Genomic DNA, 19,485 nt, shown 5'->3' with positions numbered 1-19,485 from the left:
AAAATGACGTTAACGCTGACAGCACTAATTTGTTGTTCCAGAGAGCAAGCCAAACACTGGTCTAGAAAAGGACGATCTCTAGTAGTGCTGCACTACTAGTAGATTTTGTTTTAACCTCCTAGGACCTGGTGTCCACATATGTGGACATAACATTTATGAGACCAAAATACAAAATTTTGCTCTTCAAAAACCTGATATCCACTTATGAGGGAGGACATTACACTGCCCCTGTTCAATCGAACTTTAAAATGAATGTCCTCATATGTGGATCTCATTTTTTTGAGAAACAAAAAAAAGATAGTCCGAATCTGATGTCTTTGTTTTCACATTCATCAGGTCCCAATCAACCCAAATGGCACAGAGAAATTAAAAATGCATGCCATGAAAGAGTTCAGGTCTTAGGATGTTAAAAATGTCCCTGCTGATGAGACCAGTGAATGTGGGGCGACAGTGGCAAGAAAAAACTCCCTCCTGGAGGAAGAAATCTTGGGAGGACCAGGCTCTCTGGGAGGACCCTCCCTCCTGAGGGCAATACTTACCAGTACTTGTCCTCCAGTGTGCGATGGTGGGCTGGGACGAGTGTTGTTTCTTCTCAGCATGATGATGACCTTCCTTCCATTTCCTGTTTCAGAACTGAGAATGAAGACAAAACTGGTTAACAAGGTAACAGGACATTTAAAAATTCTCTCACTTCAGGATGAGATGCTGTGTCTTCTTACGTTTCTCTTGTAAAACAGCATGTAGGCCGAGTGCTGCTGTTCCTCACAAGCTGCCGATCCGGTTGTGTGGAGCACCTGTGCGTCATTATAGGTGAGCCAGCGATCTGATGTAGAGTGCTGACTCTCCTCAGGATGGACAGAACTACAGATGTAGTGTCCTGAAATCACATTAAGACAAATGAATCCAACTTCTGGAAGTCAGCTGATTCAAGCAAACAGTGATTTTGACTTAGTGCGTCTTAGAACATCAAAAGCTTTTGTGTGTGAGTCCTTCACTGAAAAGTAGAAAGTTTTCATTTTCTGTTTGTAACAAGTCTGTTGTTTTACCTGACTCTGTGCCTCCATAATGACTGATGATGCTGACAAGACTATAACAGCCACCACCCTGAGAAGGAACAAATCCAAAGAGTGTTAGTTTCACAAAGTCTCACATCAGAGCCATAATTAAGCTGATTTGCTGAGGCTACGTCCACACTAATGCGTTTTCGTTTGAAAACACATCGTTTTCTCTCCGCTTTGACCTCCCGTCCACACTGAGATGGCGTTTTCCTCAAGGAAAAACACAGCATCTTGAAAACGCTCTCGAAAACGCACACATTTCAAAACGGAGTTGTCCCGTCGCAGTGTGGACACTCGAAAACGCAGACTTTCTAAAACGATGACGCATTTTAGTCATGTGATGCAGTCATGTGAGCAATTAAACAAAGATAGCCGAGTGCATTATACAGCGGTTGTTTTGATTGCTCTCAACTTTGACAGCCCTAAAAAAGATTAATATCAGTTTGTACATGCTCCGGATAGCTTTTCTTCAAATTCTGTAATCCTCACTCACTTTTGCGCATGCGCAGGACTGGAACGTAAGCGTTTTCGGCCGTTTCAATGCAGACGCACAACTATTTGAAAATGACTGAAAACACTAGTGTGGACACGGAGTTTTCAAATCTATCAGGGCTAGTGTGGACGTAGCCTGAGACGTTCTGCAGTCTGTTTTTACCTGATTGGATGGCACCACCAAGTCCCTCTGCAGCCTGACGGGGTCATCCACCTTCTTAATGTTGTAGGTTTGTGTAAAGCCAAACCTCTTCAGATGCAAGATCAGGACTCTGGCAGAAAAGAAGAAAAAAAACACAAACAAGGTAGAAAATAAGAAGAATGAGTGTCAAACACAAACAGAAGATGGGAGAAAACGACTGCTCAAGTATTGTCTCGAAAAACTCTGATATTTGATGCGCCACAGTTTGGAAACCTGGTCAGTCGATCAATTCTGATGTGACCTTACTCACCTTGGCAGTGTATCAAAAGACGACTTCAGTTCTGAGGCCGTCCCTCCACAATCACAGCGAAATTCTATTTCTTGTTCCTGAACAACAGCACAGAGAAAACAGGCTTTATGGTAGAAAGAAATCTCAACATATGCACACACACATACGCACAAACACTAACAAAAAAGGTGTGTTAAGATCGCTGACACTACAACTCTATTGGAATTTGTGATCTTACCTTCAAGTATGTCTCTAACATGTTTATAATAGACCCCTCTGGAACAAGGTCAAGAGACAAGCTGGTGAAGTCCTCGTGCTGTGATGATTGGTGACCACAGCTACACATTTCAGGAGTAACGTAGTTAAAGTAAAGATCAGGTAGGTGGAAAAGAGGTATATGAAAATATTGCAACCAGCTCTGCGTTTCTGAAAGACAGGCTTACCTCTTGCATGTCCTCATGTTTTCCATTTTAAAAATGTGATGCTCTTCTACTGGGCAGGTATAACTTTGGCCCAGGAGAGCTGCGTTCCTCTCCAGGTGAGGTGCGAGCCTTTTGACCTCATTGAGGAACAATGTTAGGAATTCATGAGCGTCCTGAAAGAAAAGCAGAGAGATTTAAAACAGTACATCAAAATCAGAAGGTAAAGCAAAAAAACAAAATGTCCAAATAGCTGACGCACTTTCTGTGCACTGCCGGTGTATTCAGGAGCTTGACTGCTGAATGCCTTCTTAAAAGCTCTTAGGTGGTGATCTTTAAGGCCATAATCTGTTGACTCATGACAGTCCCTGACATCAATGAGCCTTCTGTAGAAAGGAAAGGGTAAACAGACATTTCTGCTGTTAGATCTCTTTGTTCTTCAGGTTTTTGAAGAAAGTAGAAGGTTGACGTAGCGCACCTTAAGAGCTGAGCTTCTGGATCTGTGCTCCACAAAACCTCCTGACGCCTGATGTCTCTTATGAACTCCTCAATGTTGAGGAGGCTCTGCAGGCAGGAGTTCATGTAGCAGGTGTTTCCGATGTTTGGAAACCTGACACACACGCACAACGTTTACAGTATCAGTGTAAAAGAATTCATTTTCTCCACTTTGACAAAGTGAGCTTTGGTCTTTGTGCACCACGTGTACTCACCCGAAGCAGTCTATAGTCCCAGTTTGACTTTCTATTATTTCTCCACCGCATGCTACACTGCTCCAAAAAGGTAAAAACACAAACACAAAATTAGGAAAGATGTCAGGATGCTGAGCAGTGTATGTGCATGGATGCATGAGCTTTGAAGTTGAAACATTTTGGAGGACGTCTTTCTCTTACCTGTTAAACACATGCTCCCATCCACTCTCTTGGTCCAGAAGCTCCATAATCCAAGTGTCCCAACTCAGGTCTGCTGGGATCGTTTCCGTGGTGCTTCTTACCTGATATAAATATATAGGACATAGCTGTGTGCCTCATTGCTCTTAATTGCTCTCATTTAACTGTGATGAGTAAATGCTTGATGACAGTGACTCTTTCCATAAAACATACCTTCCCGGATTTAAAAAGAGTCTTCACAGTGTTGCTCTCTGCCTCTGCATCGCTGTCAGTTTGCTGCAGAGGACGAACAAACATAAGTTTATTAAAAAGTACATTTTAAAGAGAATGTGTATTTCATATGTTTTGTGTAAAAGCAAACCGAGGAACAGCAGAAGATGTGTCTCCATTTTCTCTTCTTTTGGCCATTTTCAGGGTTAGCTGGTGTGGCAGCAACAGAAGCATCCGGGATGCTGATGAGGACAAAAGTGTAAATGTTGTGGAAATTTATAAGAAGGAGTACATTTTGCTAATACAGATTGCTAATAAAAGTGAATAACTGTAATGGAATACCAACATGAACAAAATCATGTATTTTATACATTTACACTCTACATTTTCAAACGCTAATCTCTGCATCCATATAAATAATAGACAAGACTAGAAGGAGTAAAAAAGATGTAAATACACAAGGTGGAAGAAAAATGCCAATAAAAGGGAAATAAAAGAGCTCCAACCAAACCACTGCTATAAATATCTCCAGCAGCATTAAAGAGTGGCGCATTTCTTTACCTCTGATGAGACGTAGAAGGAATTTCCTTCTCTGCCACGTTTTGTTTGTGTAATTTCTGTTTAGAAACAAGAAAAGCAACATCAGTAATGGCATAAAACAAACATACCAAGTGGGTCTCTCCATGAAAAGTGTCCAGTTAGAGAATTTGGTATTATTTCATATTATTTATCACTTTAGTGAGCTGTCAGCTCATGAAGCAGATATATAGGAATATCTTTAAATAAAATAAAAACAATTTATTCATGCCTTAAATTGAGTTTTAAAGTTTGTCCTATGAAATACAAAATCCTTCATTTGGTTCTGATCAAAATTCAGTTTTTACAGAAATCATCCATGAAGCTTCAAAAATGCTTATTCACCATAAAAAATATTTAGAGAAACATCCTGCAAGTCTCTTCGAACTTACCTTTCTGTGAAAAAAAAACGTTTAAACATCTTTGAACTTAATTTGAGGACATGGCTGTGTGCTAAATTGCTCTTAATTCTTCTCATTTAACTGTGATGAGTAAATGCTTGATGACAGTGACTCTTTCCATAAAACATACCTTCCAGAATTTAAAAAGAAACCAGCGACACTTTTTTTGTGTCTTCACAGTGTTGCTCTCTGCCTCTGCATCGCTGTCAGTTTGCTGCAGAGGACGAACAAACATACGTTTATTAAAAAAGTAAAGTCACTTTAAATTAACAAGTGCAATTTAAAGAGAATGTGCATTTCATATGTTTTGTGTAAAAGCAAACCGAGGAACAGCAGAGGTGTCTCCATTTTCTCTTCTTCTTTTGACCATTTTCAGTAACAGGAGCATCCGGGATGCTGATGAGGACAAAAGTGTAAATGTTATTTTTCAAAGTGCAAATTTTTAACAAGGAGTACATGCTGGAGATTGCAGATAAAAATTAATAACTGTAATGGAACAAAATCATGTATTTTGTACATTTACACTCTACATTTTCAAACGCTAATCTCTGAATCAATATAAATTATAGACAAGACTAGAAGTAGTAAAAAAGATGTAAATACACAAGGTGGAAGAAAAATGCCAATAAAAGGGAAATAAAAGAGCTCCAACCAAACCACTGCTATAAATATCTCCAGCAGCATTAAAGACTGGCGCATTTCTTTACCTCTGATGAGACGTAGAAGGAATTTCCTTCTCTGCCACGTTTTGTTTGTGTGATTTCTGTTTAGAAACAAGAAAACCAACATCAGTAATGGCATAAAACAAAGTATATGGTATGAAAATACAAAATCCTTCATTTGGATTCAAAATTCAGTTTTTACAGAAATCATCCAAGAAGCTTCCTTAAAAGTTTCAAAAATGCTTGTTTACCATAAGAAAATATTCATAGAAATGTGCTGCGAGTCTCTTCAAACTTACCTTTCTGTGAAAAAGAAGTTTAAACATCTTTGGACTTGATGTGATCGCAGCCAAAATCTCCTCAGCTTTGCAAAAGTTCAACTGAAAACAAGCAGTCAAAGGTTGTATATTTATAAACTTTCAGCATAGAACGTTCATACCCTGAACAGCAAACATCATCATTATGATGTATGGGGCAAATTTGCATATTTTGGAATGTATGCTCATTTGAACTGTATGGTGCTCGTCTCCAAGCAACTGCTACACAAAACAGGTCAAGTCAAGTGGCTTTTATTGTCATTTTAACCACGTGCAGAGGTGCTGTACAGAGTGAAACGAGACAGCGTTCCTCCGAGACCCTGGTGCTATATATGACATATACGGACAAACCCAGGACTACATAAAGTGCAGTGTGCATAAATTGCAAAAATAAACAAGACAAAACAGTGCAAAACGTGACAGAACAGGACGAAACAGACACAAGACAATGGAAATGTGCAAAATGCTGAGTATTGTGCAAAAGTAACTTGGTGTCTGTATGTATGTATATGAGTGTGAGATACTGCAGATAAGTGCTTGGTAGTGACATGTGTGAAGGTGTGCGTGTGCCAGTGCAGTCACTGAGTGTTCAGGGGTCTGACGGCTTGTGGGAAGAAACTTTTCCGTAGTTTGGTAGCGAGGGCCCGGATGTTGTGGGACCTCTTTCCAGAAGGCAGCAGGGTGAAGAGTGTGTTTGAAGGCTGTGTGGGGTCCTCCAGCAAGCGGGTGTTATAAGGAGGGGAGAGGGGCTCCAATGACCTTCTTAGCTGCTCTCACAATCCGTTGTAGGGTACTGCGATCCAATACGCTGCAGTTACCATACCAGACAGTGATGCAGCTACTTAGGATGCTCTCATTAGTCCCACTGTAAAAGGTGGTGAGAATGGATGGTGGGAGACGGGCTTTCCTCAGCTTCTGCATGAAGTAGAGACGCTGCTGGGCCTTCTTGGTTATGGAGCTGGTGTTGAGGGAGCAGGAGTGGTTCTCCGCCAGGTGGACACCAAGAAATCTGGTGCTCTTGACGACCTCCACAGAGGATCCATTCATGTTAAGTGGGCAGTGATCCCACTGTGCTCTCCTGAAGTCAACGATCTCTTTTGTTTTGTTTTGGTGTGCTGGGGGAGCAGCACAGCAAAGAAGGACTCATCCAGGCTGGAGAAACTGATCAGGAGGGCTAGCTCTGTGGTCGGCATGAAGCTGGACACTCTGGTGACAGTGGCAGAGAAAAGGACATTAAAGAAACTGATGGACATTATGAACAATGCTGGGCATCCTCTGCACATGGCCATTAACAACCAGAAGAGTCTGTTCAGTGACAGGTTGCTTCTCCCAAAGACAAGAACTAACAGACTTAAAAACTCCTTTGTCCCACACGCCATCAGACTGTTTAACTCCTCTCTGGAGGGGAGAGGGAGGGGAAACAGGAGGACAAAGGAGGGGGAACAACTAAGCTGTAGTGCCTCTTCACCTCACTGTGCAATACCTTTTGTGCAATACTTTTGTAAATAGTCAACAGTGCAATAGACTCAATACTTGAAATGTGCAATTCACTTGTATTTTTATTTTTTATTCCTATTTATTCTATTTATCCCCTTCGTATATTTTATTTATATTGTCTCTGTATTTATATATATGTGTGTGTGTGTGTGTGTGTGTGTGTGTGTGTGTGTGTGTGTGTGTGTGTGTGTGTGTGTGTATATATAATATTCAGTAACTCTGTAACTTCTGTCGGTGCTGTGCTTTTTTGGAAATCGAATTTCCCAGAGGAACCCACCCGAGGGATTAATAAAGTTCTATCTAATCTAATCTAATCTAATCTAATCTAAACATTCAGAGACAGGTTGTTGACTCTACACCTCTACAGATGGCCCGCAGTGCAACCCTTCAGCTTCCTAGTAAATGCACCTATATACAAATTTAAAGACCTAGGAGACTTACTTCTCGTCACAGAGTTGTAGCATTCACAACATTTTCAGAAAACTTGAACTCAAGGTCAAAGTCACTGATATTCAAACTGACCCCAGAACTTTAGTAAATGCACCAATGGCATCAATTCAAAATCCTGCCCCTCGTTCTCGACCAAGCTGAGTATACAATTATGAAACAATCATTTCCCATTTTATTTCACTATCTGTAACTAAGACAAATAAACAGTATTTGGGACACAAGTCACTATTAAAGTGGTTAGTGAGACTGTGTCTTCTTACGTTAATCTTGTAAAACAGGATGTAGGCTGAGTGCTGCTGTTCCTCACAAGCTGCAGATCCAGTTGTGTGCAGCACCTGTGCATCATTATAGGTGAGCCAAGGATCTGATGTAGAGTGTGGACTCTCCTCAGGATGGACAGAATTACAGATGCAGCAGCTGTTTCCGATGTATGGAAACCTGACACACAAACAACAGTTTACAGTATCAGTGTAAAAAAATGTCCTTTGACCTTTACTTTTGTCAAACAGCGGCCATATGGACTTGTACTGAACATCGACAGCACGAGAGGTAACGTGGCAAAGTAACAGAATAACCGATTAAACAAAGATGCGCCAATACAATACGAGGAATAAAATAAATGAAATGAAATACAAAAAACAAAAATACGGCAGTGGCCCCTGTCTGTGCAGAACAAAATACAAAGAACTAAATCACACAAGGCTCCTTTAAAAAATGTGGAAGTGTTACATACATTTTTATAAATACTTACATTCCACAGAAATCTCAGCTCACTTGCAATACTGCAGCACACAGACGATCTCGCAGCTTATCCCTTGCATGGAGAAAATGGCCGCTCCACACTGCACATACAGGTCCTTTGCATCATACATTTAAGAAATACATCATCTTGTTAAAATACTGACATTTTGCCACTGCACTACAATTATAACAATATGTTTCAATGAGTTATGTGCATATTTAACAATTCCCTACCAACAATTTAACTCCTTCACAACATTCCCGTTCCACATCCACAACAAAAAGAAAGGTAAACAGGAAGTCCCAAGATGCATTTCTTGTTAAGTTTTTTTGGAAAACTGCAGTTAACCCTTAAGCACTGCCCCCCCCCCCCCAGTGACCACAATATGCAACTACACAAACCTATAAAATTAACAGCTTCAAGTGCACACAACATGCAGATAACCCAAGAAATAGCACAAGCAATAACATTAAATTACCCAACAACATTCTTGTCTTACCATACATGGAAACAAAGAAAAACATTTTAAGACCCCTTTTTGAACCTTAAATGGATATTTGGTTAACTGAAATGGAAAATATTATTAATTTACCACTCGGCTACACTCTCCCCTGCAATCAGTCAATGCCCTCGGTGGCTACTAAACCTCGACTGAATGGAAGTGCTGCTCTCTTGTGGTTAAAAGTGAGACTATCAGTAGCCATGTGACTGGCTTTTACTCTGCAGGAGACTAAATAAATAAAACAAAACTAACTGATGAATGAATGAATAATCTAAGAGTTCAAATAGATCGTGGCTTTTATTGGTCATATTCTTTTTTTCACTCTGGGACTGCCATTAAAATGTATATTCACAAATTACACTGTTTGCCAAATTTGTGTCAGTAAAACCAAACCATAGCAGGTCTCACATTCACTCCTCATCCTATCCCTTTGTCACAAATCACCCTTCACAGTGGTCTTCACACACTCCAACCTGCCTGCATTATTTTCTTCACCTCTCTGCATTGCCCGTTGTTTTGAATGGCACGCACCAGATACATAACACAGCTACCTTCACTACTTATACTTCTGCAGCTCTGTTGTTACACCTTTCTCCCACTCATTCACAAGTATTCTGTCTTCCTTCTACTGACTTTTATACCTCTTCTCTCCAGAGCACACGTCCACCTGCTCCCTGCTCTCACAATGTCGCTTGCAAACATCAGTTCATGGAGACTCCAGCCTGACCCCATCAGTAAACCTACCCACCACTATTGCAAAGAAGAAGAAGCTCAGAGTCAATCACTGATGTAATTCCACCCTCACCTTAAACCCATCTGGGACTCGTACTGAAAATCTCACCACTCTATCAAGGTACAACTCCTGACAAAGTCTCCTCTCAAAGCAAACATTCCTCTCAGTGCAGGTGATATGAAGAAGACACTGCTGAAAATAGCCCAGTAACCTGAAAAAGTGGGGAAACAATGCCTAGGAAATATGCTCACAAAACCCTAAATCAAAACAAATTTCACTCTATGAAAGTGCAAGCACCACATAATGCAGGTTTTTATTGACAGCAATGACAAATGAGTTTAATCCAGAACATACTGTACACTCTCCCCTTTGAACAATAAAGATCTTGCAGCATTTACTTAAACCAGATATACTGTTTGTATGTGTGTGCGTGTGTGTGTTTGTGTGTGTGTGTGTTTCATTGAATATTTTTCATTGAATGTTTTTTTATTATATACCTCAGATTACTGTTCTTATATTCCAGAGCACAGAGCACAAATTATGGAGAAGGTTTGGAATTAACAATAATAAAGCATACAAGCCAAGAAACAAACAAACAAACAAACAAAACTACAACTGTTTCAAAACATGTCTGTTATTTCCATTCTAATAAATGACTGGGTGTGTAAAGCGCTTTGGGGTCCCTAGGGGGACTAGTAAAAGCGCTATACAAATACAGGCCATTTACCAATAAACAGTCTAACCAGTTATCATCCAGTCTCATCTCCACTTTCAGAACTCTAATTACATCAGTTATTTATATGCGACTGTTATCAAATCAACATTAATAAACCATGTGAGATATCTGCATGTAGAAATATAAACCACTCATCCCCATCCCCACCCTCCCACCCATCTTCGGTGGTTTTTGGCCACAAGTGTGTTTCACATGTCCTCGCATGCACCCTCCAAGTTATAATACATAAACAAGAAACACTCACCACGTGTTCATTTGTGCTAAACTAACAGATGAATAATCAGGCTGCTGATGTTTATTATGGTGTCTGAGGTCTAGGTCCACACAAGCAACAACCCAAACCTATCCCTATGATATCACAATATATATTTATGCTTTTTTCAAATGCCCTCTCAATTCTCGAATAATCAGGGAACAGAGGCAATGCAACACTATGAATGGTCACTTTGAGTGTATCATTGTGATTTATATCACTTCAAAAACAAAAATCAACCAAAAGCAGTGAAACAAAAGAAGAAGAAAAAACACCCCATCAACAGCTTCAAAAGAAACCCTCCAGAAGTGAATAATATTCGACTACATATCTAAACAAGCTCATAGGGGTTTTGTGTTGGCTGCTCTGGAGCTGCTGCTGGGCACCTGTTGGTCTTCATCATAACTTCATACACATAATCATTGGATCCTTGCAGGGAAGGTCTTGCTTTTCTTTCATGGCTTTTCATTTTTCTCGCCTGTCAATAGTAAAATACCACTGTATCAGTTTTCTGTATAAATAGTATGATGGTTTAAGCAGATTTCAAAAAAGTACATCCAGTTAACTTCTAGAAAGTTTTCATTTTTGACAAATGATTTGACACATGGTAAAACAATAAAACAGTGCTCACAGTGGGTACAAAGCCAAGTGGAGTTCTTAAGAAGTGGAGTTTACAGAGGACAGGTGTGTTAGTGTATTATTAACGTTGGGTTTTGTAACAAAGAAAAATTATTTTCATCTTGAGCTAACAGAGCGAAAGACGTGAACAGTGTGATGCACTTTCCAAGGAGCTGCAGCCCTTTCACAGCTGCACTTCAAGATCCAAACAGATAATTCAGTGGTTTCTGATATAATCAGCAAGTCAGCGCAAGAGCGTTTACAGTGTTTACAGCAGTCATACTTGGTTGCGGTGAGGCTAATAAATGTGTACATTTACATGTCTGCAGACAGAAGATAACCACTGCTGCACACCATAGCTGCAGGGCTGGATTACATAACAGTACCTTACATAGAAAGCTTTAAGTAGAAAGAACTGAACTCACCTTCTGGATCATCAGTAGGATTAAGATTATGATGAACAGCAGGATGATGGTGGAAATACTGATGATTAACACCAGAGGTAGATGTCTCTCCTCTGCAGTGGACAAGAGCGCTTTTTGTCTGGAACATGGTTCTGTGTGAAATACAGGGAAACACAAGTGATGTCTTCATTCAGCTACATAAGAAGTTTACCATCCTGGTGCACTCCTTTAATTACACTGTTCTAACTTTAAATTTGCAATGTAATACAGAATTCTCCAAAAGAAAACTCAAGAAGAGCTCATCTAAAAATAAAAGGAAGATTGCTCTTCTCTTTGTATATCATATAGGAAGAGGAAAAGTAATTAAAAGTAATTAAAATCTGTGTTGTCACTGTTTGTTTAAAAAAAACAATAGCCTTTTATATTACTTTTATTCAGCATTACTGTTGAGGGTGTCACCAAGCCCAAATGGCACATCAGTAATTGTGAATTATGGTCTATTGTGTTTTATATCTACTGTAAGTTGAGTTCAGCCCTACTGAAGACCACAACCATAAGAGATATCACAATTGTAAAACTTAACATAAAATCGTTTTCTTTGTTATTGCTACTTCTTTTTTTTATAGCTTCATAAAGTGTGCAAGCTAATTTGTGGCAATGGAAGCATCTGTATGCAGTGCACCTCACTTGGCTGATAACAGCACTGGGAGTTAACAGACAGGCTGTTAGTTGAGAGAATCAAACTGACCTTTGGGATGCTCGGTAGTATTATGCTCACGATTACCACCAGGTAGACGTCTCTTCTCTGTGGTCGTCTGGAGCTCTCTGTTAGGTTTGTTTGTTATTTCTGTATGGAAAAAAATGTAAATACAAATTTAGAATAGCTTTAACTGTACTTTAACAGCAAAAAAAATTTTGATACAAAACCCTTCATAGTCAGGAAGGACAACAGAAAATTGGTATTTTTTGTATATGTCACCTTGACAAGAAAAGTGGATTAGGTCACATCATTTACAAGCTGGAGTAATGAAACATATAGAAGACACATTAAACAGGAGCCCTGTGTTTGTATACGACCAAAGAAGTTGTGTAAAGTGTAAATTAAAACTGAATGTAATGATCTGCAAATCTCATAAACACAGAAAACATGTCAAATATTTAAATTGTGAAATTTTACTTTTTCATGAAAAATATTAAGTCATTTTTCATTTGATGGCAGCAGTTTGTCTCAAAATGATGGTGGAGGGCAAAAAAAGACTGTAAAATAAAGTAGTAGCAAAAACAAAGCCCTGCAGGAACACTTCACCTCTTGCTAATTAGGTTAATTGGCAGGAAGTCAGCGTTATAACAAAGTACAAAAAGAGCATTGTAGCGAGGCAGAGTTTCTAAGAAGTAAAGATGGGCAGAGGGCCATTAATTGGTAAAAACTATAATGTTCCTCAATGTAAAACCATTAAGACTGAATATCTCATCATCTGTATTACATAATATCAAAAGATTCAGAGAATTAGTATTGGATGCCAGTGATCTTTGGGCCTTCAGGTGGTAGTTCAGTAAAAACAGGTATGATTTTACCTTGGAAATCATTGCATGGTTTCAGGAACACAGCCATAAATCACTGCCTGTGTTAGTTGACCATGCCATCCTCAAAAGGAGGTTAAAGCTTTATCATGCAAAGAAGCCATATGTGTATGTGATCTAGAAACAGTGCCATCTTCTCTGGGCCAAAGTTAGTTTTAAATGAAGTCGAAAACTGTTCTGTGGACAAAAAACCCGAAATTTGAAATACTTCTTGGAAAACTTGGACTCTTTCAGACTAAAGAAGAGAGGGACCATTAGTGAGGATGCATTAGTGCCTGTGGAACTGAAAGCCTGTACATTTGGCACCATCGATTTTGAAAGGTATATGCAGGTTTTAGAGCAACAAACAGTAGGTTCCAATCTGGACAACACGGTGCCGAGCTCTTCAGCCTGTATTCCAAACTTTCACCAACTGAAAACATTTGGTGCATCATAAAAAGAAAAACATGGCAAGGAAGACCCTGGACTGTTGAGCAGCTAGAGTGCTATTGGACAAAAATGGGACATTACTTTCCTAAAAGTCCAGCAACTGATCTGTTGTTTAAAAAAAAGTAGGTATGCTGCACAGTACTAAATGTGACCCTGTCCTAATGTTTTGTAGATGTGTTGACCTAATTTTTTTCTTTAAATTGTATATATTTTCAGTTTAAATATTCTGTTATGAATAAAATGTGGGTTTATGAGATTTGCAAATCACTGTGTGCTGTTTTTAGTAACATTTTACAGTGAACTTTTTTTAAAAAATGAGGTTATATTTTACAGATTCAGAAGTGCAAAAGTATTAAACTGAAACAGTTGTTGCTGGTACAATAACTTTCTTAAATATATTTTTCAGCAACAGTGGTGTTTATAGAGTGCTATCCTGCCTAAATACTTCATAAAAATACTACATATTGGAGTTTAGGGTTATAAAAAGCTGACTTTCCTGGAGCCCAAATAACCACATCCATGTGTAATGTCACCACTGTGTAGGTAAATATAAACCAACTTCCTATACTGTTGCTACTTCGTAATGTAAAAATCACATCCTGAATTTGTAACTGTGTACTGTACATTTACAGTACACTGTCTTTAGCCCCTCTAAAGTCTTTTAGTTACTGGACAAGATTTTGGAGTTAAATGGAAGAAAACACTCACCTCTTACAAAAACTGTGTAGACTTTGCACTCAACACTTTTGTCTACTGATTCTTTGTAGACACAAGTGTAGACACCAGAATCATCCACAGTCAGATTGGTCATGGTGATGCTGTGGTTCATGGGAGCTCCGTTTGACTCAATCCTGCCTTTGTATCTCGATCGCACAGCGACTTTGCTGTTTACATGGTTTCTATAGTAATACACCTCATTCTGTTCAGTAAACCTATGATACAGATACATCCCAACATATCGACCATTGTTTTTGGGGCATTCTTCTGAGGAACACTTCAAAGTGATGCTCTCACCAGGCTCTGTGATGATTATAGTGCCTTCTGTTATAAAAGAGACAAAGTCTCTGATTAAAGACATGTCAAAGACACCTGCATTAACAGTGGCTGAATACCAGTTGTTCTGGAAGCACTTTAGACACATATCAAAATGTAATGTGACATTAATTTAAACCAGAAACAAATTAAGAAATGGTAAAAAAGTCCTCTCTCAGCTAGTGTTATTTCATGCAGACATAAACAAAATGAAAACCTCAGAATAGGAAAGTAAATGAACATACCTGAAGTGGAATAAGAAAAAATCAGTACTAGGGCCCAACACAGTCGCATCATCTCTGCAGCAGTGGCAGCATAAACTGCTTGTGTTTCTAATGCTCTCTCTCTATTTACACACACACACACAGACAAAAGAGACAGTGAGTAGTGTTTCCTGTATGTATGGTCTGGACTGATGATTAGCGCATCTTGTAGGATAAAATCACTGGTTTCAGTTTTAGATAGTGAAGTTGTGTTTAGCTTTTAAATCTCGATGCAAATGTGTTCATGAGAAAAAATACAGTACAAGTATGTCAATAACTTCTTTAAAATGACTCAGATTTACCATTTAAAAGCAAAAAGCAGATTGCCATGCGCAATCTGACAATGAAGAATAAGACAGCAATAAAAAAAAACCCAACTCATTTCTGTGCTTTACTAACAAAGACACAATGTCTGTTTTTTTAAAAATTACATTTTTTTAAAGCATATAACCTAGTTTACCTCAATATTTTGTAAATAATGTAGATGTAAATCAAATCACCTTTTACAAAAGTTGACAACAGACAATAGCAGTAGATTTTCAACTGGTCTCACGGTTCACATTCCTGCTCATCATCAGAGTATCATAAGTATTAAGGAATATATAACATACCGTAAGATGAAGAAATACTGTTAAGGTCAAGGTGCCTCAACCAGATGATCCACTATGAGTCTCTGATTGTTGGACTTAGACCTACACAAAAGCCAATTTTGGCTTCTGATAAATGAAGGCTGGGATGTATTAAAGAAGCATAGTTAATATGTAATGATTGGGAAGTATGGACAGTTATTTCATTCAGTTATTTTTTGGCTATATTACATAAATGTTTGGAGATGTTTCCCTTCCACACTGCAACATTTGAGAAGTGAAATGTTCACTTTAAGCAAGTCCGAATGTCTGTAAAACTTCTTTATTATTTTGGGGATTTCAGAACCATCTGTAACATCTGTGTGTTGCCATATTGTAGTTACTTCACGCAGGTAATGAAACGGCAGCTTTTTTTTCCAGCCACTCCATTTAGGAATCAACATAGTGGGACATCTGCCTCCATCTCACCCATCCTCCACTGTCACATCGCCCTTCTGCATGTCCTCCATCACAACAACCATGAAGGTTCTGTGTGTTCTTCCTTGCTTTAAAGCTGGTGTGCTCCAAATGGCAGCAAAACTATGACTTTGTGGAAAGGCTTAGGGTACTACTGTTGTTCCATGTGCATTAATGTGGAAAACTCTGATGCTTTGGGGATACTCCCAGAGATCTTGGGTCCGTATCCAAAGTTCTTGAGCTGCAGGGATTTATGACTTTCAGAAGAAATAATCTTAATTGAGAGCAGCCTAAGCTCACATGCAGTTGTATACAAACAAAAGCCATGTGCTGCTCAAACCCAGTCTGCCACAATACGCTAAGCAACAACTCAGGTTACTTCCTTCTTAGACAGGTGTGTAGCTTGGTACGGCTGTGGCTGCTCTGTGGTCTCTGTGTCTCAAAATTTCAGCCTGCTAAGTAAAAAGGAATGGCTGATTAGAAGATATGCAGCAGCTGTACCATTCAGCTCAAGCTGGCACTGCTCTCTGAAATGCTCTGCCCCACCTCTGCAGCTAAGCTAAAACCACAGTGTACATCTACAACATTTTGTGTGGTAGTGGGATGTGGCTGTCTTGTCAAAAGACAAAACACCAAATGTTCTTCTCACAGTCACAATCAGAGAAATAAAAGTTTTCCAGGTGTGTGAAAGCACACCAGTGGTTATGTGGGTGCACAAACTGCAATAAAGCTTTTATTTTTAATATTTCCCTGATGTCATTTAAGATGTGTGACATTATTGTATACAACACACACAGCAAAATGTATCGTGCCTACTGCATGTTACAGGCTGGGAGGATGCACAGTCATGCACATTAACCAGCTATGTGGTAACTAAGAGTTCTGTAAAAAAAAAAGAAAAGGGAAGTTAAATTTGATTTCAAATAATATTTGTTTGTTCTTCCTTCATCAGACAGTCTGTCGTTAACGAGCTAACTGCGCTAACGCACTAGTTCCCACCAATTGAGCATTGCGTGGCACATCCGACATACTGTTTTACTTTTGTCCATGACGCGCTTACCATCAGGGTCATGCTTCACATGAAAACCAAAATAGTTCCAAACGGCAGATCTGAATGAGGGTGGGGGCCGTTCAATTTCGGGTAGCGTTGAGGCAGTTGCCATGTTGCAATGAGCTTAGCTTCTGTCTTGCTAGCTTGTGCTGCGACAGTGCAGCCTAGGCGGAGTAGTTGAACGCAGATCCACTGAGCGCTCGACACAGACAGCATCGTCAGAAGAAAAGTTGATAAAATAAATAAAAAATGTGTATTGTTCAATACAAATGCATACCGAACCGAAAGCACTGTATCGAACGGTTCAATATCGATACGAGTATTGTTGCACCCCTAATATAATATATTAGCACAGGTATCAATAAAGGACTACCGTATTAAACACTTTTACTAACCGCAGGAAGACAGACATTGGTGTTTAGGCGGGCGATGCTGGGACCCACGCGGGACAGCAGCTCCTCAAACTGGGCAAGGGAAAGACGGTGGTACCGCTGAAAGCGGCCATCATCCATATGCAGCTCCTGGAGCAAGTGGTGAAACTCACCAAACTGCTCATGCTTCTAGAGGACCAGATGGACCCAGGTACGGCGAGGACATCCTTTACGCCGCTGCTCTGCTCTCCACAGTAAATAGAGAAGGAGACTCTCTCTTCAAACGCTAGATTAACAGCTGCCATCTTGCAAACATACCGTCTGGCACTACTTCCTCCCACATTTCCGCTTCACACGCGTGAAAATTGCATATTTTGAAGCGCGACCAATTCGTGTTGGTCCCGCGTCGAGGTGCAAATGTGCACGCGACCAGCTAGGGGCGCCATTAGGGCAAGCCATTAGAGCCAAAATTCGCCACTTTCCTAACCCGTTTGGTTAAGAAATGGCGTAAAAAACGCCGTTTAATTATTCAAAACGCCGAAAAAAACGGCGTTCTGTTCCGACAAACGCCGCTTTTCCCGCCACTCGGATGGCGCCCTGAACGCACCATCCGAGTGACGTAAAAAGCGGCGTTCAAAGACAGACGGAAACGTCGTTTTTACGCTACTCGGCACAAAACGCCGTTTTTATGCATCTTTGAACGGCGTTTTTTACGGCGTTCTCTGCCAGCTGTAACGGCGTTTAAAACGGCGTTTTGTTGAAATTATGCAGGGCACTCCCCATGGTTCCCTCATCCAATTACTTTCAACTCATTTCACCCAATCAAAGAAGAGGAAGTGCAGACCACACTAATGCATCACCGATTCACCTTGCTGCTAAGTGATTGCCTATTCAGTACCAGTGCTTGTCACAGTATTCACTTGTATTATAATCCCACTATGCATTTTGATGTGTTTAAGGCATGATCGAGCAAACAAACGACAGAATACTTTTTCTGAAACCTTAACTGTGTTACCTGTTATGGCAGCTAACAGGTAATGAGCTGAGCTTCTTTCTTATTTTCCTCTTTACTTCTCTTAACCTTAAACTTATGTCTTAGCAATCAGATCCTGCCATCTTGCATTACCGCTTCGTGCTAGTTATGTTGACTTTTCTCTTCTTTTTACTCCACTTTTTTCACCCGTGTTTGGACACTCGGGGCATGGCTCCTTTGTTTACATTAGGGATCAGCTGTTAGCGCTGCGCCCTGCAGCTGCGCTACCGGCAGACAGACCCTACATCCCCAGTGAGGGAAGAAACGGGGGTGATGTCTCCCGAGGACACCTCACACACCATCTCTCCTTCCTGTAATCACTTTAAATGTGAGATCGCTCCCTGATATGATTGAGGAGCTAATGACGCTAACCCGGTCACAGTGGCAGTATCCCGGCACTGCCCGGCACTCCCTCTGTGAGTAGGCTGCCCGGCTTCCAGCTGCTGCGGGCGGACAAGACGAGAGACAGCGGTGAGAGGAAAGGAGGGGGGCTGGCGGTGTTTGTTAAAGACGGTTGAGGTATCTCTGGGCACATCGCTGTGAAAGAACAACTCTGCAACACAGACATTGCCGTTAGCGTTAGCCGTTAGCATCCGTGGAGGTAGCCTGTGACTCTGTGGTCCGCAGACTGCAAACGCAATCTCCGAGAGCTCTTCTTCTAATATCAGGGGACTTTAATCATGTCTCGCTGGACTCCACACTGCCCACCTTCACCCAGTATGTGACCTGCCCCACCGTAGGTGTTATGTTGTGGCAAGGATTTGTCCACCAGGGGGCAACAGTGGTTGGGGAGCTTTCAGTCTGTGGGGGCGCATGCCCCGGTTCTCTTAATAAAGAAGCAACTGTGAGCTAAACATGGTCTCCGTGGTTCCTTGGTCTTAGGATATCACATATGGCGACGAGGGTAAAAGCCAGGTTTTGCTGTGAAGTTACACCGTGCTAAGTGACTTATGAACTGAGGTTGGCAAGTGGTACAGCGCTAGCATCTGTGGGAAGTGGAGCGTAACCCTCAGTGTGGAATAATGGCTACCACTTTGGGCTCGGTGGCACCGTTCGACAGCGAGCTGCAATCCTGGGAGGAATATTGTGAGATTTTGGATTACTTCTTTGTGGCGAATGATATTAAGGAGGAGGAGAAGAAGCGAGCGGTACTGTTGAGTTGCGTGGGCGCACAGACCTATGCCCTGATTAGGAACCTACTCAGTCCGGTCAAGCCAGGGGATCGTTCTTATGCTGAGTTGGTGGGATTGTTGAACAATCATTTTCACCCTAAGCCGAGTGAAATTGTGCAGCG

General features: G+C 40.5%; 2 protein-coding genes across 3 annotated transcripts; both read right to left on the bottom strand.

Annotated features, from left to right (window-relative positions):
• Nucleotides 1-466: 466 nt before the first annotated feature.
• On the bottom strand, nucleotides 467-7,721 carry LOC146572808 (ubiquitin carboxyl-terminal hydrolase 12-like). Its single transcript, XM_085277231.1, has 19 exons — nucleotides 7,661-7,721; nucleotides 5,436-5,516; nucleotides 5,182-5,237; nucleotides 4,798-4,870; nucleotides 4,605-4,688; nucleotides 4,059-4,114; nucleotides 3,649-3,739; nucleotides 3,501-3,563; nucleotides 3,291-3,391; nucleotides 3,111-3,167; nucleotides 2,879-3,010; nucleotides 2,663-2,786; nucleotides 2,425-2,576; nucleotides 2,220-2,319; nucleotides 2,003-2,079; nucleotides 1,714-1,822; nucleotides 1,047-1,104; nucleotides 720-877; nucleotides 467-633 (listed from the first exon to the last, which is right to left on the bottom strand). Exons 2-19 carry the CDS (start codon nucleotides 5,460-5,462, stop codon nucleotides 628-630), a joined length of 1,524 nt encoding a protein of 507 aa, XP_085133357.1. The 5' UTR covers nucleotides 5,463-5,516; nucleotides 7,661-7,721; the 3' UTR covers nucleotides 467-627.
• Nucleotides 7,722-10,282: 2,561 nt separating this feature from the next.
• Nucleotides 10,283-17,593, bottom strand: LOC146572807 (uncharacterized). 2 transcript variants are annotated; one of them, XM_085278687.1, is made up of 6 exons: nucleotides 17,183-17,593; nucleotides 14,676-14,776; nucleotides 14,107-14,439; nucleotides 12,137-12,235; nucleotides 11,410-11,540; nucleotides 10,283-10,844 (listed from the first exon to the last, which is right to left on the bottom strand). In XM_085278687.1, exons 1-6 carry the CDS (start codon nucleotides 17,197-17,199, stop codon nucleotides 10,698-10,700), a joined length of 828 nt encoding a protein of 275 aa, XP_085134813.1. In that variant the 5' UTR covers nucleotides 17,200-17,593; the 3' UTR covers nucleotides 10,283-10,697. The 2 variants fall into 2 exon arrangements, with proteins under 2 accessions (XP_085134813.1, XP_085134815.1); XM_085278689.1 differs by having other exon boundaries at nucleotides 17,332-17,593.
• Between the last annotated feature and the right edge of the window lie 1,892 nt (nucleotides 17,594-19,485).

This window comes from Mchenga conophoros, linkage group LG6 (genome assembly GCF_057382185.1).
Source record: "Mchenga conophoros isolate Kocher_MC1m ecotype Shallow Benthic linkage group LG6, M_conophoros_male_GT1.1, whole genome shotgun sequence".
Classification (NCBI taxonomy): Eukaryota; Metazoa; Chordata; class Actinopteri; order Cichliformes; family Cichlidae; genus Mchenga; species Mchenga conophoros.
The sequence above is the reverse complement of the archived record's forward strand: the minus strand, read 5'-3'. Positions and strand labels throughout refer to the sequence as shown.

Coding starts and splice junctions, on each gene's coding strand:
- LOC146572808 (XM_085277231.1), bottom strand. CDS start 5,462: ATGTTTAAACTTCTTTTTCACAGAAAG. Junction 3,392..3,500: donor CTCTTTTTAAATCCGGGAAG/GTATGTTTTATG, acceptor TATTTATATCAG/GTAAGAAGCACCACGGAAAC. Junction 2,787..2,878: donor CCAGAAGCTCAGCTCTTAAG/GTGCGCTACGTC, acceptor TCCTTTCTACAG/AAGGCTCATTGATGTCAGGG.
- LOC146572807 (XM_085278687.1), bottom strand. Junction 12,236..14,106: donor CTACACAGTTTTTGTAAGAG/GTGAGTGTTTTC, acceptor TTTTCCATACAG/AAATAACAAACAAACCTAAC. Junction 11,541..12,136: donor TACTACCGAGCATCCCAAAG/GTCAGTTTGATT, acceptor TATTTCACACAG/AACCATGTTCCAGACAAAAA.